The following is a 23,386-nucleotide window of genomic DNA, read 5'->3' as shown; positions in this document are numbered from 1 at the left end:
TGGATTTAATGATGCATTTTTTAAATTTCTGGGCGGATTTTTACATTCACGCTTCCAGTGTCCAATTTCGCCGCAATTAAAACAAGGGAGTTTCTGCTTTACTTCTTCAATATTCACATTACATTTTGGCTTATTATAATTACCTTTAAATTTACCTTGATTCTGATTAACATTTTTATTTTCTAGAGTTGCTATTTGCTGTTCAGCTACCTTCACCTGTGCCCACATTGCTTTTTCTTTTAGCTTCTTTTGCTTTGCATCTATCTCATCACTACAGTATTTTGCTTTTCTCAAAATGTCATCAACTGAGAGTGATTGCCAACCAACTATTCCGTTTCTAATCATTTCACCAATTTCAGGTCTTAAAGCCATATACAAACCTATATATGAAGTGGCTCATGTCCTTTTCACTTAATTTTTCATAGCCACTGTATTTTTTAAATACCAGCAGTAATCTTTCATAAAATGAATGTACTGATTATTTTGGCTCTTGATTTGTTCTATCTATTTTAACCCAATCAACTTCTTTAGGGGCAGTCTTGTTTTTCAACCACATAATTACTTTATTATTCAGATCCATGACTTCTGATGATGGAGCACCTGTTACTCGATCTCGAGCAGGTTCCTCTTTTGCCCAACTTACAGAAATTTTACATTCTGTCCAAAGATCCGATGGGACAACAATGTCAAAGAATCCATCAAGATCAATCCACAGAACTTTCGAGACTTTAATGAATCTATCTACCTGTCGATACAATTCCACAGGCTTTTCTCTTCGCCGAGGAAAATCATTTGTGAACAATAAGATGTCCTGTCTCGTCCAAGGAACATGAACATATCCACCTCCTGCTATTTCTCTCATTGGAAACTGATTAGCTACTAGACCCCTTTCTCTCTTTTCTTCCTCTTTTCTTTGTCCATGTTACTCTCCATTTACTTAAGTCTCCTAATCTTTTTAAATACACAATCAAATCTTTTATATGCAATATTCTTCCATTTGAATTCATGTTTTCAATATCCCTTTCAGAAAATTCTATTCTGTAATGTTTACCCAAATTCTTCTGCCTGCTCAAATCAACCTCTAATTCAGTAGCTAATTCTTCTAATTGTTCATATTTGTTTTTGGTTTTCCATTGTATGCTTTTACAAATAAATAATAATTCTTCATCCTGATAATGCTTTAAATTGTCAGGTCCAATAGTGCCAATAATTAATTCCTCCAAATCTGCTTTTAATTTTGCAACATCAAGTTTTGGGGTTGTTAAATCTATTTTATCAACACTCTTTTCCGGAGTATCAGCATCTGATTCTGCACCAGCTGGAGTTCTACATGCTGGACTTTGATTAAAAGTTAAATCAGGCATCATTGTTTTCTCTCGGTGAATTTCAGATAAATCTGAATAAAGATTTTCAGCCACTTTCTGGATTTCTGCATTTAATGGAATAGTTAAAGCTGAATGTCTAACTTCTCTTTGATCAAAAACTGGTTGAACAGGACCAATCGTTACTGGTACCATTACTGCTTCCATGCTTTTGGTTAACTGTCGTATTAATTCATCTTTTGATCGTAAATATTCTGAAGTATTTGGAATTTCCTCACATCTTTCTGTTCTCATTACATTTCTTATGATCTCATTTCTCAAAACTGGGTTTCAGGATAATTTCTATTTTCACCAGATATACTAGAATTAGTTCTTGTTTCTATTCTTTCAGGAGTTTTTGCATTATTCTGATTTAATCTGGGTGATTCCTCATTAATAATCTCTCTAGGAGGAGCACTTGGAGTAGTTCCTGAAGAAACCGTCGGGGAAGACCACGTACAAGCTGGTTTATAAGGAGTCTGTTTCTGATTTGTAATATAAATGTCTTCTAAAACCGGATCTTCTAATTCACTTTCTTCAGCATTATTATTTTTCTTTTGAATATTCTTTTGACCTGATGTTTCAGTAACCATCACTCTTACTGGGTACAAACCATCACACATATATGCACGTCTCCATCGACGCATTCTATCTTCATGAGTTTCTCTATTAATGTCTAATTTTGGACCTCTAGTTACACCTCTGTTTTCTCGTTCAAGTTCAAACATCTCATCCTCCCATTCAACTAAAGATTCAATTTGAGTAGGTCTAGGCTTTGGCACAAGAGCCATCATTTTCTCTCTCAAATTATTTAAAACCCTCATATTAAATGATCCGTCTTCCGGCCATGCTAATACACCATCATTTTTGGTATATTCCATCCAATTATCCTTCCAAAGGCAAGTATGATAACCATATTCACCTTCCATATAGGCTGCAGGTGTTTTGTACTTAAGAAAATTGAAACGCGAGGTGGTAAATTACTTCATATCCGGTTTAAATATATTTTTCAATTTCTGAAACCATGAAAGCTTCTTTTCCTCTTTCTTATAATAACTCATGATTTTAAACGATTCTGCTTACTTTAGAGTAGATCGTAAATGTTTCCTGGTTGTTCCGCTAAACCAACCAATCCGTGCGCGAAACACACCAACAAGCCAATCGGGTTAAGCTACGTCACCACCTTGCTCAACCAATAGAATTGCTGTTTTCTGAATAAGCCAATCCGCTGTCAGCTCGTTCTAGTCACGTGAACCAATCCGCGCCCTTGCTGTGACGTATGTTAGCCAATCACACTGCGCCAATCACAGTGCGAACCCTGTGACGTACACTGCTGCTGCAGCTTCTCGTCTCTCGCTCCTAGAGCTCACCCCTCCTTTACAAAATATTTTCACAGCGCCATTTTAACAAAAACTTTTCAATGAATTTCAATTAATTACTACAGAAAAACAAACCATTTGTCTGTTCCTCTAAAATAAAGTGATAGCTTGTACAATCACTCAAGTATTCTTTTGCGTGGAATAGACGACGCTATTCTCACACAATATTCATTCGTTGATAAAGTAAATCTACTCTACCCCTCTAACAAGTAAAAACGAACTTGTTTCCCTCTGAATGCACATAAAGTGACAATTCAAAGTTTGACTCCAACGTGATTACAAAATCATTTACGCACATTCAAACAGAAAGTATCCCTAATCATACATACATGAAATCCTGGTAGGACTTTTGCCAACCATAGAAATCCTCGCTCGCCAGTAAGAATAGACGACGCTAACTTACCCTTTACTCAGTCAGTCAAAGATCTTTATTTGGATTGAACATCCATAAAAGTACATAAAATCACATCATCATGCAATATCATACAAACACAGAATTCAATAGGCTTATAAAAAGAATTAATAAAATCACATAATAAAATCATCTGGTTCATCATAGTATGTATTTACAGTCGACTATAGGAGTAGGGACATCAAGTAATTTTGGATGCATATTAGAGAGAAACTGTGAATGGTAACTCTTCAAAAATCATTTCTATAATATGTGCAAAAGGCAATTGTGTGTGCAAGAATAGGCAAATGTGCAAACCAAGCAATTCAAAGTGCAAAACTTTTCAGGACAAGTTCAATGACATTCTTGAGCGGACTGCAGATTTAAGAAAGCAACTAACTCTAAAAATTACTTCGTCACAGCTCAGCCTTAGTAAATCATTAAAAGGTAAGTTAAAATCAAGCTGATCGGTTTTGTGAAAGTATGGCATTAAAAAATGTTAGGTGTATTTAACATAAAAGCCTCAAAAAAGTGTAAAGTGTAAAAGGCTTTGTTTGCCACCTTGGGTACAGGGACAAGTTAGGTTTTCCAAATTTCTATTAAAACCTATTGGGAAGCATAATAAATTTTTAATGCTTCCGTCCCTGTACCGAAACAGCAGGCTTCTATTCCATTTACTCATCTTTTTACACAAGTAGCTTTCGGGTAAGTTAGAAGGCCTGTCACTGGGTATCTGGAGGGATAGATACCTTATAACGACTGGCTTTGTGAGGTCTTTCTTTTCCCTCTCACAGTTGTAGTGGCTCTACAGGGCCCTTTTTACTAGGTTCTTGTGTGAACAGTCTATTATGTGAGGAGATGTAAATAAATGCCCCTGTTCAACACTCACTAGGCTTTTCTCCACTGCTACGAGCCATGGTATGCGATTGGCCCGGTCACATTTAAACAGTCCATGATAATGTCACGGGTCAGTGACGCTGCTTCGTTCCTCCATATTTTCAACCAAAACAATGCAGGTCTAGATCTTATAAAATCCTCTACATACTTGATGCTCAGTTCTTGGTGGCACAAATAAGTTGGGGCGCTAATAACCCCTCCCAGGATCTTCCTGCAAAACCGGTTCTCCTCTATCTATAAATTGGTACAATTTGTATAGCCCCATACAACTGCGCCATAAGTTCCTGTTGGTAAGCATTGGGTCTTGTAAATATGTAGCAATGATATAATGACCTCAGCACTTTGTGGTTGGCGAAGTGAGGTAACAGAGTTTATGGCTTTGCTCAATTTATTTCTTCCCTGTGCAGCATGTGGTTGCCATGAGCCAGAGTCTGCAAACAACAGACCTAGATATGGAAAAGTGCTTGTGCATTTTAAAACATTATCCCCTATTGCAATGCAGTTGATCTTATGCTTTTTAGGGCCACAACACATTATGAATGATTTAGTAAAATTAGTACAGAGCCCCAGATCAGCCATATAGGCAACAAAACCTGAAATTAAAATTCTTAATGCATTAGGTGTGCGGGCCATAAGTACCGCATCATCCGCATAAAGGAGAGCGGGCAGTGGTTTACCATTAACTTGCGGGACATCAGATGTTAATTTACACACACAATTACTTAATTCATTTATGTACAAAATAAAAAGCAGGGGGGCTAAGACGCACCCCTGTCTGACCCCCCTGCCAATAAAAATGTCACTGGATACCTCGCCAAGCGTGTTCAAACGGACACAAGCTCTCAAGTCGCTATGTAAATGAGCCAGGAAATAAACTAAGGATTCATCTAAACCATAATTCAACAAAACTGACCATAAACGGGAGCGATTAACTAAATCAAAAGCAGAACTCCAATCCATAAAACAAATAAAGTGGGGACTTTTTTGCAATTGTATACTTTGCCATTAATAGATTTAGATTTAGGCATTGTTCCACGGTTCTAAAGCCAAGCTGGCATGGATGTAAGATGGAATTATCTTCCGCCCAAGTTCTAATCCTATTAAAAAGGACCCTGCTTAAAATCTTCAAGGTGTTGTCGATTAGAGATATCGATCGATAACAGGCATGGTCCAATCTATTGCCTTTTTTGAAGATGGGCACAATGATACTATTTGACCAAGTTACTGGCGGTGGAGTGTGGGATAAATGGTTAAAGATGTTACAGAGAAGTGGCGCCCAAAAATCTGCTTCCGATTTAATTTGGTTGATGGATAGACCGTCTGGGCCAGGGGCTTTATTCCCTGCGCGGTCTGAGATGGCATCTTCTACCTCTATTAAAGTGATGTTAAGTGGGGTTAGTGGAGGGATCGCGCCCATGATGTTAGATGGCGCCCCATATATTTTCGAAAAATGTTTCACCCAGTCATCCCCTAGTATATTACAATTTATCGGGGTAATGTTGGATCCTAATGATCTTAAACTTTTAACCTCACTCCAAAATCCAGTAACATCCCTCAGTGTCGCAAAGCGCACTAGCGAGTCCCAATGTTCTCTTAGTAGCTCCTCTGTCCTTATTTTAAGTACACGTTTGTAACTAGCCCTCAGTCTCCTCACAGCAGACTGGTCACGTGGGACCGCTGTGAGTGCACCCCTAAGTTCACGATTAGCTTTAGAACATAGGGAATCGAACCACCGTGGATGTTTATTGTCGGTTGTTCGAACTGGTTTAGAGATTTCCATTTTTATAACCTTACAAAGGTCCGTGAAAGCCTCTATAATTACGTGATTCGGGGCTATCGGTAGATAGACAGACTGACACTAGTTTGGGATTCGTTTTAATAATACGTGATAAAACTCCCTTATTATCCACCCCCCTCCAAACCACCCTAAGTCTGTCTGTGGAGGCTACTAAATTTTGTGCACCAATTTCTCTCACATTCCCCTGTTTTTTAATAGATTTTAAACTGATTAGAATTGGGTAATGATCGCTATATGGGACATCAACCACCTTGGCCTTTAATAGCAGATCTCCCAAAATAGAGGATAGAAATACATAGTCTATAATGGTCGAGCACCCCCGCCCTACATAGGTGGCCTGAGGTTCATCAATCTCCTTAATTTTTATCTCGTCCATTACGTTAATTAGATCGCGAGAGGTTAAATGTTCAAGTAGTTCTACACCTCTTTTGCAGCTAGGGGTTCTTAGATGGATGTGGGCATTAAAATCACCCCCAATACAGATGCCATCAAAGTTTCCATATTTATGTCCATCCACAATTCCATCTATAAAATCAAATAGTCTTATAAAATTAGGATTAGGATGGGTTACAAAATCATTGTTGTAAAAATTGATTATACATAGCTTTATCCTGCTAATGTATACCAACACTTGAAAACTTTTATCATTAACAGGTAATTCAGTTTTAGCTCCTGCCGTGATTTTAGCCCAAATGGAGAGTCCCCCACTAGGACGACCCATAACAGGGGAGAGAGCATTTTGATTATAGCAACTATACCCTTCCAAGAGTAAGGGACCTGTGCACCACGTCTCTTGGAACATCAGGACATCAAATTTGGTAACCCACTCTGTCCACTCTTTAATTTGTGTTTTGGCTTGAAGGCCAGCGAAGTTCCAACTCAAAATGCTCAAGTTGTCAGTGGGTGCTAAAATATTAATACCCTGGGAAGATGTTAGGGGTATATTTGGTAGGGCCAGTGTTCTTGATTCGTTGGGCACTATTCTATTAGGGCAGGACGTCGTTTCAACTATAGAGTCAGTTATGAGCGGCTGCTCGATTTGTATTGTATCCAGGAGGGCTGTGGGTGATGGTCATTCAAAGCTACTCATCTCCGATAGAACACTGAATCCTTTAAACAATGGGTATGATAATGGTGCTTGGTTAAATGATCTCTGGGGGGGGGGCTATAAAAATAACCTAGTGAGAGTGAAGTTATGACAGTTGATGGGCCGGGGTAAGTATTGTTGTTATTAAGAATGTATTTGGGTGTCCCAGGGTGGCGAAAGTTAATCACAATGCAGTCGCCATTGATGTTCTTAAATAGGGGACCACCCAACTTACACGGCGAACTGACAGGATTTCTTTGAAATATCATGACCCACCCCTTTGTATTTGCGCAACCAATCTATACATTTGTTGTTTAGCTGAACCCAAGACTCGCCCTGACCTTCATTGAGTGGTGGAACGCCGGCCACGACAAGTACATATGGGCATGCATCTGGTGGTAAATGCAGGGTAGGTCCCATGCGCTTCACAGACTTTAGTGTGGTGGCCGGCTCTTTATCAGGGGCAGAGGTGGTTGTAGCACCTGATTCTGGGACGGCGGGAATGGGGACATCCTTTGGCGTCCCGCTAGCCACACTAGTGGAACTGGTAGAGCTGGGAAGTACTGCTGTCTTGGCTAGGGTTTGCTGTGGTTTCCTGACAATAGAAGTTTTCCCAGTGGTATTACTTCTAGCTGTAACAATGGGTGCAGGTGTTGGAATAGGTGTACTGCTACTGACTGTATTTGGCCCTTTACCCATGTTGACCTTACAAATAGATTCTATGTCTTTCACTAGACGATCACCCCTCAATAGATCAAGGCTAATCTGTCCCTTCCGTTTTACATCTTCCTTCTTGACAAGATTTTCCAACCTATCTAATCGTTTAAAAATAGTATTAAATTGCTGGATCATTTGACTTTCCATTTGTTTAAAAATAGTGTCCACAATAGTTTCAATCAAATTCCCATTGGTTTTTGGTTGGCTGATGCTATCAAGTAGTGACTCTGTCTGAGTATATACAGAGGCATAGTCCTCATTTGCCAAGGTTGTAGGGGGTACAACTAGAACCACGTCATCAGACGGTATAGACTCGCTCATGTCGGTACCACCCCTTGGAAGTTCTTTATTCACTTTAGACCACATACTCTGAGGTGTTGGCTGGCTCTTATTGCGAGGGGGTTGCTTCCTCTTGTTTCCTGTTGGTTTGGAAACCCCTCTTTTTCTTTTCTCACCTCCCGTTTTATTATTCGGGGTCAGAGGGGCAGCTCAGTCTAGTGGGGCTTCCACTGTGCCGATAGAAATACTCCCACCTGATAATAGTTCCGTGGAGCTAGCTGGTGGTAGTTGCTTCAGGACCGTGACCACGGGAGAAAGTGGGGTGGCATTGGAAATTGGCAAAGATGTTTCAGAAAGTGTACTTGCTAAGCCCATTGACATCCTCCTCTCGGTGTTCGCGATTTCATTGGTAACCATATTGAAAGCATTTTCCAGCATGCTTTCTAATGATATTTGGGACGCAGTAAATCCTTCATTAACTGGTGCCACATTTACAGTATTTCTTTTCACCATTGTGAGGGATAGTCGATCAGACTCACCTATTACAGAAGCTTAGAGGGGTGGCCCAGCCCAGCCTCCTCAGTCCTCTGAGGGCCTAAGAGGGCCCGCCCTTTGCCCGGGCATAGCCCGGCGCATACCCGCGCGCGCGATCCCGCGACGCGGGAACTGCAGGTGTTTTAACAGTCCTCTGTGCACAGGGATGCGGTCATCAGGCGGCTCCCCGGCAAATGATCCTGGGAAATGGAGTCCCCCGCTCGGCGGCCGTGGATAGCAAAGAGCGGCGGCGGGGGGGACTCTCAAGTCAGCGTCAGGTATTTTCGCCGACCTCCAGGCACAGGAACCAGGTAGGGAGAAGTAACACTCAGGGCACCACGAGTTAGGGAGAAGGAGAAGACACCCTTCACTCAAGTTTAGATAAATTCTACTACTCTTTTCGCAGTGAATTTTAAAACAGGCTCCAAGTCCCTATACTTGAAAGCTACGATTTCATAGACAATCCTCACTATACATTTTACCTAACACACCTTAAATCTCTAAACTTGTGCTGTACGTCCACAATACTAGTGATATATGACAATACCACTATTTTGAAACCGAACAAATGCACTGTGCAACTTCACTTGTCACACTACTCTTGTACCGGTACAACTAGGAATTTTCACACTGCTGGAAAAAACCTTTCGACAACATATAACAACTTGACAAACTTAACATGTTTTAGTCATAGATTCTATGTAACTACCATGTAGCATGTCCGTTACCATAGTAACCGTAACTCTGCTACCAAAGAATTGATCCAGCGCCCCTATAGAAAATATGTCTCTCCAACGCTACCCAACACCATAATACTCACCATTAATCATAAATCACTCACAAGGCCCATAAACAAACGAGACAATTTTTGGGCGACTGAATCATGTGACTTAATTAATCAGAACCTATTCACAAACTATTTACACATTTATTTACAACTGCAGTATAACGTTTCTTACCATGGTTTTAAGTATTTATCATTTTAATTAAGTCACTAAGGTAAATGGATCAACTTATGGTAACAAGACCATGAATAAACAAGACCAGCTTGTTGTTTTCAAAAATCTTATTTATTAACTATTTATTCAAGAAAGTGCATTTAATTAATTTCTTTTTATTTGCATAAAATCAGCAGCTTTTATTTGAGGAATAGCATATTAGACTGGCAAAATCCAAGCAAAATCAGTTAGCATGATTTAAGTAATTAAACAGTAACCATCACCAAAGTTCTATTTTCCCTGTCTAAAACTCCCTTCACCTAAAAGAAATAGTCATTAAGTCATATATTCTTACGTGCGCCAAAAAGTCCTTCAGCACGTCACGCCCTTCAGGAATCGGAAAGCGAGAAGCGCCCTCCTTCCCACGGGGACAATTTTTATACCTTTCTAACTAACCAAAGTAACTACATTTTGCATTCGTTTCTGAAAATCCAAACTTGTGATTGGCAGAGCCCTCTCAGTCCACCATTAGGTCATTCACTCCTGACCAAGTTCGGGTCTTCATCATAAGCCCTTATTGTTCATAGTTTCTCCATCCTTTTGCTTCCTCAAGAAAGTTACATTCGCCCGAGCACAAAACTTTACTTCCTAATCTTGGCAGATTTGCCGCATCCTGTCCTTGGATATGTCACCAGGAACACATTCAACTCGACCAAAACCACGTCTGCATTAAACGTTGATTGTTCAGCAAAAAGGCTCTTTTTTCTTTTTCTGCACATGAGTGAAGGCTTCACTCTGGTCAAGTTTTTCTTATTCTGCAGCACTGCCAGTCATTTCTTAGGCCCATTCGGAAACTATTATGAACCCATGCCACATAAAGATGAAAAGACATAACATAAGCACACACAAATAAGCACATGCCATTGATTAAACAGCCGAATTTAATACTGACAAAGACAATAGACCAGGTTAATTTATTATTTTTCACGTACTTGCAGTTTGCAACATAGAGCATATATATTAGTCCCTTATGTCGTGTATGCATTTTAATCTGTTGATTAGTACATTTCACTTCATGCTGATTTAATAAGATTATAATGTTATGGAAGTTTAACTTTGCGAGTCAGAACAAAATGTTATTCTGAACCTCGCTCCATCAGTACCCCTTCCTCTTCAGAAAAGTTGAAAACCCAGGGTCCTTATCCAAAGTCCTCCAGCTCGTCGTCCATGTGGAGAAGTTTGAGCGTCTCCAGAAAGGGTGTTGAATTGGTTCTTTAATAAAAGTTACTCCGCATACATAAGCATCCCATCCATAAAGGAGACCAGCAGCTAACTGACACAGCAAAGCTCTAGAGCTAATAGGCATTCGAACTCCGTGTTAATCTCAGAATACCCAGGGAAAAGGATTCTGAATATTTACACCTAAGGAATCTTGACAAACGGGTACCATAGGTTTAGTTTCCTAGTGGTATTTCCTGATTATTTTACCTAGTAAGCATTCTGTTCCCAGTGACATGTGCCATTTACCATCTATATTCGTCCTTGTGTCCTTGTTGTGTTCTAGTTACAATATCTGGAAGACTTTGTGTCCCCAGTGCAAAGTGTTAGTTGCAATCTCTGGTAGTATTTGTATATTATATGATGTTGGGCTCTAGGAAGCATCTTGAATCCTTCCCTGTTTGTATATTTCTTTTCAAAATAGGTTTGATGAGCTGTCTAACCTTATCAAGACGATCCGCAATGCTATGAAGATCCGGGATGTCACTAAGTGCCTGGAGGAATTTGAGTTGCTGGGCAAGGCATACTCCAAGGCCAAAACTATTGTGGACAAGGAGGGTGTCCCTAAATTCTATATACGGCTCTTAGCAGATCTGGAGGACTACCTCAATGAGGTAAGTGATTAAGTTCTTCTAGATCAGCTGTGAGCTAGCAGGGCTGGCAAAAGACCTCGGATAAGGTCTCCCTCTGGACTCATTGGTGGAAGGCTGCAGGTTTTGTCAGTGGGGTGAAGGGAATCATGGAGGACCTTTTCAGTGGCTTGATGGAAACTGGAGTATTTGGTCAATGACAAAGGGAAACTGATTTCTTCAAGATATTCAGTTTTGGTTAAGCGGACAAAATACTTAGGAGATTTACTCCACGGTGCAGAAGAGTTACTAAACCTACCTTGAGAACATTGTGAGATCACATTGATGAAGTATGCAAAGAGCCTTCTGTGGTTTCCAGGGTACAGGCAGGTGGTGAAATGTTCTCTGTACTGTTTTCATGCATGTATATGAAAGACCTGTGCATGTTTTTTTTTTTTTTAAAGGAAAGTCGCTAAAATTGTATTTAACAAGTTTGTTCACCTATTTCTCCAGCAGTGCCACTGCGTAGGCTGCTTCTTTCAAGATTTCTGTAACGTGTGGAGGCTATTGCAAACTCTAATTTGAACATAGGTTCCATATTAACATTTGCTTCAGCCCTCTCTTTTTAGGTCTCTGCTAGCGTGGCTGCGCACATGTGCAGCTCGCTCGGTGAGATTTTATGTTTTTGAGTAGCTTGCAGTAAAGGGCTTTAAGCCCCGCCCCTCTTTTCCATTGGCTGCCGTCACTGTTTATGCTAAACGGTGGCCAGCCATTGGAAAATAGCTTTTTGTGACGTGTAGTTTCGGCTTTTTCAGACGGCCCACTTGGACGGGCTGGTCCGCCATCCATGCGTCATGAAAGGTTTCTTAGCTTTACGGGGCCATGTGTTTCAAACACATGGGCCCATAAAGACAAGAAATCGTTTTGCTCCCGACGAAAGTGAAGGAGGAGTGTGCTTGTTATCCAAGGGTTTCCCAGAGGCCAGGCAGACGCTGCAAATACTCAGCGACCATTTGCATTCCGACAGCTTCTGTTTGTGAACTGGCCGGGAGGTTAAATCCCCAATATCAAGCACTTTGCTGTGAGCAGGTTATTACCACATATAACAATCGCTGATGCTTTATGAAGTCTGTCAATGTCTTTTTTTTATTTGTCTCATACTCCTGGTAGGCGAAAAAAATACAAATCCCTACATGCAAAGCGCTGCTGGTTCACGCTGAGCAGCAGCCGGGATGCTGTAAAAGTCCCTATGTATATCTAGTCTGACAACAGAAGAGTGTCAGCAACTCGCGCACACACTCCTCCGTGTAAGGTGAGGTATGCAGATCTCACTGAAGGGTCAGGTCATTCCCACGCAGAGGAACGCACCATGAGGACTCGAGGGGCACAGCGAGCAGGCTGCGGAGCTCTCACTTATATATGCAGACCTTTCCTTTTAAAGACGGACGATCCAGAGTATATACAAAGGCAATTTTTCTTTTACTGGTTTACTTTCTCCTTCTTAAACTAATCCTCACTCTAATGCGATTTAATAGATCAATACAATTTGTATCTTCCCACAACAAGTCGCAGTGTCCTCTTTACCCTGTGCAAGAACGCAGCAAAAACCTCCTGAGCTGTAACATGGCGTAGGGTGGGCATACACAGGTACCCCAAGGGTAAGACTGGCAGCAACAGCTCGCACCAGGGCACGAGCCTCCGCTTCCAGTGACACCTCCTTGTGTAGCTGTAACACACTGCCTGATTGGTTCCCCCTGACATCTTCCCCCGATTGGCCAGTCTCTACCCACCTCCCGCTTGCTTTCACTTGTAAGCTTGAGGCACATGGCTGTGCCCGGGTCACGTGCACCTGGTGACACTTGTTCGTCTCAGGGTGACAGCACGAAACTACGTAGGGACATTTGCACCAGGTGGCATTTTGACACACTGGGTGACAGGGAAGAGAATAGTGTAGGAGCAGTGCTTTGGGCCACTGGTGGCAGCTGTTGTACACCCAGGCTGACCGAGGCATAAGGGTGCCTGTTTTCTTTAGGTTGAGAAAATCGGTTCATTTTTGCCTCTAAAAGTAAATGCTTTCTTTAGTGTTACTTTATGTGGCATCATGTGTAATCTGTGCTATGTTATGATTACATTAGTTTATTTTGCGGTTTACTTATGCGATTTGCTGTGGCACATATTTTTCTAAGTTAACACGTTTTCCTATAACACTTTTAATACAGTCACAGGAGTCTGTGGTAGCTACATAAGAATGTGCATCTAATAAGGATACATTACGTGCACCCTGTCATTCAAGCAACAGGCACTGAAAGTAGCAGGGACATGTTTCAGTATCATTAAGGGACTGAGGAAGTTTTTCGATCTACTTCCATTGGAGGCGAGGAAAACGGTAACAGTTGCCCTGGTGACATCAAGGATAGACTATTGTAATAGTCTATATGCAGGTACTAACAAAATGGTTACCCAGTCATTCAAGAGATCTTTATTCGATTTAGTTAAAAATCATACAAAGAGATAAAAACATTTATATACAAGTAAAAAGCTATTTGCAATATCATGCTAATCAAGTGCGTGTAATAAGGATCTTTTTTCGGGCTATATATAAAAAGAAAAGGTTATTTCAGTTTATACAGGGTTAAAAAATAAAGCTCATTTGTGAAGACCCATTACTGTTTTACCTTTTTTAGTTCTAGCTGCCGCCACCAAAACGTTTGCTATGCAAAATGTAATACGGATGTTGCTCAATGATTGAAGATAGAGCAAGGCTGGTCTTACCTGTGCGAAGCCAGCCTCCTTTAAAACAGGCAACAGATGTTTTTTCCTAGGCTCCAAAAAGAGACCACAAAACATAACAAAATGCATGGTATCTTGCACAGAAAAGTTATCCCAGCTACAGGGGGGAGCTAGATCTGGTTTTTCCCAGGTTTTAAAACTACCCAAATGAAAATGTATCGGGTTAAACCTAAACTTGGTCAGGAGAAGCCTATGAAATGGCCTCGTAACAAAACTAAGGTAAGGTGCAAGTGCAATGGAATTTACAAGCAAATAATGATTTCTTATAGCCGGCTTCTGCAGTTCCCTTTCCTCGCGCCCCATTCTTGCCTTACTCATGAACTGCTTCTTAATTATATCTACATCCTGTTTCTTGATACCCAAAGGGGATGTAAAAAGCTCCGGGCGTCTATATGCAGGTACTAACAAAATGGCTACCCATAAACTTCAGATGGTGCAACACGCAGCAGCCAGGCTGGTGCTGAAATGGCCGAAGAGGTCATCAGCAACTGCAGCATTAAACACTCTACACTGGCTACCAATAATCAAAAGGGTCCTTTTTAAGATACTGATTATTACCTTCAGAGCCGTCCACTCCCTAGGGCCTAAGTACCTACGGAAAAAGTTCTCTAGGTATCACCCAACACGCACCCTACGTTCCTCAAATGCTAATCTGCTGTCTGTGCCGGCTTTCAGACTCCGTACGAGAGGAGGTAAATCATTACCAGTTTTAGGGTCAAAAGCCTGGAATACCCTTCCCCCCCCAAGTGCGGACATTAGCGGGCATTAGAGAGGGAAACTGAGTTTCGAAAAGCACTTAAAACCTGGATTTTTAAGCTACAGGACATCCACGCTAGAGCACTAGTGTGAAAGTCAGACCAGTTGACATAAGCAGCCTGACCGCTTTATACATCTGAGTCATTCAGTGGCGCCTAGATGCTCCTTGGAGCGACAGTTGCGCGGTATAAAAAACTCATTACATTACATACATCTAATAGGGTGTAAAAGTGAATGTATTACCTTATTCAGGGTCACTGTCCTTAGCCGAATCCTAGGTGTTTTCCACATAAACCTATTTCTCCAGTATTAGGGTGTCTTTCATAGATTCACATGCTTGAATATTCCCCGTCGTCGAAGTGGGAGTCCCACGGTAAATAAAATAGCAATAAAATACTAATAATATAAATATGCAAAAACATAACACCTACAATATGTACTAAAAAAGGTAGTAAATACCCAGACATAATTCCTACATAGGAATACATGGTAGAGAGACAAAACACTTGTAACATATTCCTGTCATTATGTTAGTCCAAACTACAGCCAATCAGGCGCTAGCACCCCTCCAGAACCTTCTCCTCAGAGCTCAGTCCCTCAGATTTTCTACCGCACGTCGTGTGAAGGGAGTCTCCCTGAGCGCTGCTAAGTTTTCTCAACTTCTTCAAGTTTTCCTGTGATTTCCAGCATGTCTTCAAGTAAGAAGTCTTTATTTAGACCTTGTTCTTCTTGTGGGAAACTGTGTCTTTATTCTGAGGACCCCCACAAGAAGTGCATTTACTGTCTGTATCCAGACCATGAGGTTGGAAAATGCAAATTTTGCAGAACATTCTCTACTAAAACCCTTAAGGACAGAGAAGGCCGTCTCCTCCTATGGCTTCAGAGACTTAAGGATAAGGATTCAGCACTTTCAGACGCAGAAAGCCTAGTGTCTGGACCTTCAAAAGCAGCCTCCAAACGTAGCAGTGTGCAGGATTTGCCCTCTCCTTTCCTAAAAAAGCTTTCTCTATCTGTGGCTCCTGCGGTGTCTTCTTTTATTTTTATTTTTTTTGCAGAGTTTTATGTAGCGCGAACTAGACCCGAACCGAATCAGGTATCCGAGCGCTTTACATATTTTTCCAGTTACGTTACATGAGGACACACTTTCATTTTAGGCACGGGGAGATTAAGTGATTTGCCCAGAATCACAGGAGGTTTTGGCGTCGTTACCGAGACTCGAACCCAGATCCCCAGGTCGAGCGCCTTAGCCATTATGCCAACTCCTCTTCTCCACCTCCTGCTACGTCCACACCCACAAGACCTGGCTCTCAGGCGTCTTCTGCTTCTTCCCATCATGTTTCTGCTAAAAACATGTGTTCGAGGCAAGTGGGCTGCTCAATTCATATCTTTGCATAGATCGCCGCCTAGTGTTTGGGTCCGGATGATGCACCTTGTTGTCCTGGAAGAGTCTTCGAAGTATCACGAGATAGGTGGCTCCTCCCCTGGACTACAGTGTGCATGGGCATCCACTCCATGCTCAGCGTGTTTTTTTCCGCCATTGGGTTCGTATGTACTTCTTGACTACAGTGCGCATGGGCATCTTCTCCATCCTTAGATTGTTTTTTTCTGCCATTTGGTTCAGATGTTATTCCCCTACTCCAACTTCCGAATCGAAACTAACCTAATTTCTAAGGCCTAAAGGTCTTCTATCTCGACGGTATTGTTCTCGTTCGGTACTCCTTGACTCAATTTAACTTTCCATCTCGATCCGGTCGTCGACGTGGGCCATTGGGCCTTTTCGACGCCACGTGGGACTGCTGTCGATGGAAAGGAGTCCATTCAAAAGGTGTCCACAATGCCACGCCAAATTACCGCATATTGATAAACATACAGTATGCAACAGGTGTTTATCACCAGGCCACAACGAACAAACTTGCTCAGCGTGCGCCCAATTCCGTTCGAAGTAAACCATCCGGAATCGACGGGCCGCTAGGCAAGAGATGCAGCAGCAAGCACCGGAACCGGAGAACATCGTCGATGACGAACACGACCTCTCGGAAGCGGCATACTCTGATCTAGAAATCGTCACCGTTCAGGACCAGTCGGACTCCGATGACCAGATCACGCCGGGGCAAAAAGTGAGCACTCAGCCCCCGACCCGGCTTATTCCCAAAAAAAAAGGTTCCGGTCGGCGCATCGCCTAAAGGCCTTAGCCGAGATCGACAAGTTACTTCAGAAGCCCCGCCTTCCGGCTCGGCTCCGAAGCCCAAGACTAAGCCTTTTGATACACCTGGCCCGAGTAACACTCTCCCCAAAAAGGTTGTCGAACCGAAGGTTGTCGAACCAAAGAAGGTTGTCGCCCCAAAAGTCGTCGAACCGAAGAAGGTCCTCGAACAAAAGGTCGGCCAACCCAAGAAAGCTCTCGAGCCGAAAAAGAATTCTGAGCCACAGAAGGTCGTTGATCCAAAGAAGATACTCAACCCGAAGAAAAAGCCCATCAACACGAAAAAAGCAGTCGACTCGAGCAAAAACATTGAGTCGAAAAAGGTCGTCGAGCACAAAAAACAAGACAAACGTGTCGATCTGAAACAGGTTGTCGATCCAAAGAAAGTCGCCGAACCAAAAAAGACTGTTAATGTACTAAAGAACGTCGACAAGGACAAAGTCGTCGAACCGAAAAAGGTCTCAGACCCTAAAGCAACAGTCGAACCAGACACAGCTCCACGACCTAATGCTCTCGAGCCAAAAAGTCACGGACTAGTCACTAAGCCAAAAACATCGGCACCAAGGCCACGGACAGTTAAGGAAGAAATCTTCCATCCTGATCCAGTGAGTGAGGAACAATCTAAACTGTACATAGACCCTAAAACAGGAAAGGTTACAGTTTACCATCGGAAAAAGAGACCATTGGACACAGACACTCCTTCCCCTGTTCCTCCAAAGAAAAAAGACTTCGGGACATCTCCCTCAAGACCTTTCACTCCTCCTCCTCTCTATCCTAATATGCCTTTTGTGCCTTACTCTCCTACACATTCACAGTATGATGAGGAAGAGAACATGGGGGTAGATCCTCATGGCAATGTTGATGAGCCACAGGATCCTGATGCACAAGATCCTGATGCACAAGATCAACCATGGGAATGACCAAAACAATCCATATGATCCACAGCCCATCCCAGACACCTCCACATACCCTACAAAACCGTCACCTACTGACGACACCATTCTTTTCAATCAATTGCTAGATAGGGCAGCAAAATACCACAATGTGGACATGCACACTGACCCCATAGAAGAGGACTTTTTATTTGACACCTTTCCTACTTCTGAGAAAAATGTTAGGACACTTCCTATTTTAAAAGGGGTACTTAAACATGCGCCAGGCATATTCAAAGATCCAGCCAGAGCGCGTGTACTCAATCCCAGAATAGAGAAGAAATATAAGGCGGCCCCTTCCGACCCCGCCTATATCAAATCCCAATTGCTTTTAGACTCACTAGTAGTGGCAAATGCCTGAAAGAGAGCCAACTCACAAACAGGAGATGCTCCCCCTCCTGACAAGGAGTCTAAGATCTTAGAAGCCTCAGGCAAAAGGGTGGCCTCACAAGCTGCAAATTCATGGAGGATTGCAAACACACAGGCTTTATTAGCACGCTATGATAGAGCGCACTACGTTGAACTTGAAGGTTTGCTGCAACATTTACCAGAACCTTTTAAAGCTAAACCTATCGACCTCATTCCGGAAGGCAAATTTATAACTAATGCTTCCATTAAATGTGCGCTTGATGCAAGGTATACAGCAGCAAGATCCATTAATACTAGTTTTGCAGCGTGAATCTTTCTGGATTCACTATGCTGTGCATTATTCCGCTGTGGTTGGGTCCGGATTTGTAGTCTTATTTGTTTTTTGTTTTTTTGTAGCCCAGGTGGGCGTCTGCGTCACACCTCCTTGGGTGCATTTCCGGTGACATCGGCATGCTTCCTGCGGAAGCTCCCACTCTTGGGTGCCATCTTCAGATTCTTTTTTTCCGCGGTCGGGTCTGGATCGTTCCCGTTTGGGCTCCAGACATTTTTGGAGAAAGAAGAAGGAAAATACAGAAATTGGAAAGAAAAATCATCTGAAGATTCCAGGAGACTTAATCGACCAAGAGCCAGCAAAGGAGAAGGAGAATTAATCGAGATCTTCGACGAACACGCGACCAGGGGGACCCTGAGCGCTCGATGATGGACAACACGCCGTTCAAGTTCTGCCGTAACTGCCACCACAAGTACGCGCAGAAGGACCAGCACCCCGTTTGCAACCTTTGCCTACCGGTAAATCACGGAAGCGAGGACTGCAACGCCTGCTCCGCCTTCGCCCCGAAGACCCTTCGTGTGAGAGAGAGAGACAGAGGGTAGCGCACGCCGCCCTGCAGGGGAAGGCCCCGACTCCATCCCTCTACGAGCTGGGGATGTCCTCCGAGGAAGAGGACAACGCTGCCGCCGAAGACGACAGCTACACGGTTGTAGAGACCGATTACACCAAGACTTCTGATAAGGTAGGAGACTCTCCGGCCCCCAAGAACCCGAGAGACTCTGAGTCTCGAAACAATGAGGGCAAGGCCCCGAAAGCGCCGACGCCGAAACACCATGCGTCCGCGAGTTCTCACAGCCCCAGCGGATCCTCTGAGAAGGAGTCCCCGGCGCCGAGAGCTGTTGAACAGCAAAAGTCGTCGAAAATCGTCCCCGAAAAGGATCGATCGACGCCGAGGGAGAAGGACCCTAAAGCACCGACGCTGACCAGAGACCCGAAATCCGGTTCGGCGTAGAAGCCTCCGGCACCGAAAAGCACGGCGCCAAGCCAACAGCCGAAAAAAGCGGCCGAACCATCCGACGCGGAACACGCAGCCAAGATGGAGAAAAAGAGAAGGCGCCTCGCGGCGAAATGGAAAACATCTTGCAGCGGAAGAAAGAATTCGACGCAAAGATGAAAACCTTCACGATTCCACACAAGACCAAGTCACCAGTGGTGGAGGTGGTCGAGGAGGAAGACGAGGTCGCCGAGGAACAAGACCCGGACGTCGAGGTGGTCGACGACCAGGAAGATGACGAGAGTCCCTACTATAGTTACAACTATGGGGAGGAAGAGGACAGCAGGACGGACGCCGAGTCGGCCCCCTCTGACTTACAGGAGGTGGATTACCTAGATGACGACACCGACAGCCCAGAGGAGGCGGTCGACACATATCCCTCGAGGCCCTCGCCGCCGGACATCGGTGCCTACAACTCGGTGATTAAGTCTGCCGCAGCAGCATTCAAACTCAAGCTCGACGAAGAGAAGCAGAAAGCAGACTTCCTTCTAGAGACATTGCTCCCCACACAAACAAGGAGCCAGTACCTACCAATGCTCGACAGCATCTTGGCTCAGAGGAAGGAAGCTTTCAGGGAACCCGCAACATGCAAGGCAGTAACTCCCAGAACAGAGAAGAAATACAAGCATTCCTCAAAGGACCCACCCTACATTCAGGGCATGGTCTCCGCAGACTCCATTATCACAGCTACAGCAAGAAAGAGGGCTAACGTGCCCACTACTTCTGGACCACCACCGGATAAGGAGAGCAAGAGGATGGATCTGGTGGGCAGAAGGATCGAACGGAATGCCGCGACCCACTGGCGCATGGCTAATTCCAACGCCCTGATAAACAGGCACATGTACCAGATCATGGAGGAGCTGGGGCAGTTGGTGAAGGACCTGCCCCAGGATGCCAGGCAGAAGGCCGAAAAACTGGTTGAAGAAGGGAAGAACGCGGCAAATTCTTGCCTCAAGACGGCCCTGGATGGAGCAGACACCGCCAGCAGGCTCATGATGATGGGTGTCACTGAAAGAAGACACGCCTGGCTCAGGATTTCAGGTTTCAAACCCGAGGTGCAACACAGCATCCTGAACACACCGTTCAACGGCGATACGCTTGTCGGAACAGTCGATGAGAAGCTCAGTCAACTAAAAAAGGATAACGAAACAGCAAGGTCCATGGGAGCATTGCAGTTCAGAGGCAACAAAAGGGGCACCCCGTCACGGAGGCCCGGCGGGAGAGGTGGAAACCAGCCAGGTACATCACACCAGGCTTTCCAACAAACGCACCAGGCAGACTCGCAGGCTCAGCAGGAGCAGTCCTGGCAGTACCAACAAAGAGGCCAGTCCTTCTGAGGGAGAGGAAATGGACGTGGACAGAATAGAAGAGGGGGACAGCAGCCCGCCTCTAAGTGACTTAAAAAAACTCTGTGTGCCCACCCACAGAAAAGATCCCAGGGGGCAGCACGTACAGAGGGGTCAAGACAAGCTAGACATCTACGACCACATAACACCAGTGGGAGGAAGATTAAGATTTTACCTCCAAGAATGGAGAGAAATCACATCAGACAAATGGATCCTCAACGTCATCCAATTCGCATACTGCATAGTTGGAGGGGAGGCCAACAAGCAGAAAACCAAAAAGAAAACCACTAGCAAGCAAACAGCTAGAGCGTCTTCAGGAAGAAGCAAAGGAACTCCTGCGGAAGCAGGCCATAGAACGGGTACCCTTCAAGGAAAGAAACAAAGGAATATACTCAACGTACTTCCTGGTATCAAAAGTAGACGAGACAATGAGACCCATTTTGGACCCAAGGTTCCTGAACAAATTCATAAGAACGCAAAAATTCAAAATGACCTCCCTGCAAGAGGTGCTCCCGCAATTGCAGATCGGGGACTTCATGGTCACAATAGACCTCAAGGACGCCTACCTGCACATCCCAATGAACAGAAAGCACAAGCATATGCTCTGGTTCACCATCGGAGAAAGCCACTACCAGTTCACGACACTAGCCTTCGGGCTAAAATCAGCACCAAGGGTCTTCACAAAGTGCCTTGCAGCAGTCTCAGCGCACCTACGAAGGCAGGGAATACACGTATACCCTTACCTGGACGACTGGCTGGTGAAAGCAAACTCATACCAGAAATGCAAGCAGCACGCACATACAGTGACGAGCACGCTCATAAGCCTGGGGTTCTCCATCCATTGGAAGAAATCCTCAATGGAGCCGGAACAAGTGAAGATCTTCCTGGGAGCACAGATCAACACCTTACAGGGCAAGGTGTTCCCCAGCGAGAAGAGGGCGAGGGCGCTGGTGAAGGAAACTCGCCTCTACCGGAAGGGACAAGCTCGGACAGTGAGGACTGCGAGCAAGATCATGGGGATGATGGCATCATGCATCCACCTGGTACCAAATGTACGTCTCCACATGAGACCCATTCAAGAATGGCTACAGGAGCAATGGTCACAAGCTACAGGCAGTTGGGAGGATCTAGTGGTTGTAACGCACGCAGTGCAGAAGGAGATGACATGGTGGACCATGGAGAACATAACAAGGGGAAAGCCTCTAACGCCCCCAACGCCAACAGTGACCATCACCACAGACGCATCCCTGAAGGGATGGGGCGCTCACATGGAGGAGCTCAAGGTGAGGGGACTGTGGACGCCAGCAGATGCGACAAAGCACATCAATTACCTAGAATTGATGACAATCTTCCTTGCACTGAAAGCTTTCCAAACAAGACTGTACAAGCGCAAGGTGTTGCTACAAACAGACAACACCACCGCGATGTTCTACATCAACAAGCAGGGTGGCACACAGTCAGCCATGCTTTCAACGCTGGCGCAGGAGATATGGAGATGGGCCATCCCTCTCAAGATAGACCTGCTAGCCATACACCTACCAGGGAAGGACAACATACAGGCAGACTGGCTCAGCAGACAGACATCTGCATCCCACGAGTGGGAGCTCAATGCTCAAGAGACAAGGTGGCTGTTCGACAGATGGGGAACGCCATCAGTGGACCTGTTTGTCACACGCCAGAATGCAAAATGCCAAAACTTCGCATCCAGACAGCCCGAGGAGGGGTCCCTGGGGAATGCCCTATGGATAGATTGGTCAAGGACATTTGCTTACGCTTTTCCCCCAGATACCACTGATGCACAGAGTGCTGAGCAAGTGCAGAGCGGCAACATGACTCTGATACTGGTCGCGCCACAGTGGACCAGGCAGACATGGTACTCGCAGATCATGGAGATGACACAGTGTGCACCCCACAGATTCGGCAGGAGGAAAGACCTACTCTCCATGCGGAACGGAGAGGTGCTACACCCAGAGCAGAGAGCCTGAGCCTAGTAGCATGGTTCCTGAGGACATAGAGTTCGCACATTTGAGACTGCCAGAAAGCACCCTAAGGGTCCTTCTGGAGGCACTAAGGCCCAGCACTCGGAAGTGCTATGTTGCGAAATGGAAAAGATTCACAATGTGGTGCAGAAAAGAAGGACTTCACAATAAAATGAAGAAGGACTCCACAGTGCTAAAGTACCTGACGCACTTGCTGGAGAAGAACCTTAGCTCATCCTCGTTAAGAGTTCACTTGGCAGCGATAGTCGCCTACACAAGGGGAGAAACGTGCAGGAGTTTCTTCACATCACAGGTGGTGAAGATTCCTTCCTGGAAGGAGCGAAAAGGATCACACCACCCAAGCGGGAGCCGCCACCTGCATGGAACTTGAACATAGTCCTAACGGAACTCATGAAAGAGCCCTTTGAACCACTTCACAAGGCCTCCCTAAAGATGCT

General features: G+C 44.3%; 1 protein-coding gene across 1 annotated transcript in view; it reads left to right on the top strand.

The window, feature by feature from the left end:
- EIF3C (eukaryotic translation initiation factor 3 subunit C) overlaps positions 1-23,386 on the top strand; it is a 683,261-nt gene that overhangs the window by 209,740 nt on the left and 450,135 nt on the right. Inside the window, exon 4 of the mRNA XM_078652326.1 lies at positions 11,084-11,273. Within this exon, the coding sequence (XP_078508452.1) occupies positions 11,084-11,273 (190 nt within the window). The remainder of the gene's footprint in view (positions 1-11,083; positions 11,274-23,386) is intronic.

Source organism: Lissotriton helveticus, chromosome 7, assembly GCF_964261635.1.
Source record: "Lissotriton helveticus chromosome 7, aLisHel1.1, whole genome shotgun sequence".
Classification (NCBI taxonomy): Eukaryota; Metazoa; Chordata; class Amphibia; order Caudata; family Salamandridae; genus Lissotriton; species Lissotriton helveticus.
The sequence above is the reverse complement of the archived record's forward strand: the minus strand, read 5'-3'. Positions and strand labels throughout refer to the sequence as shown.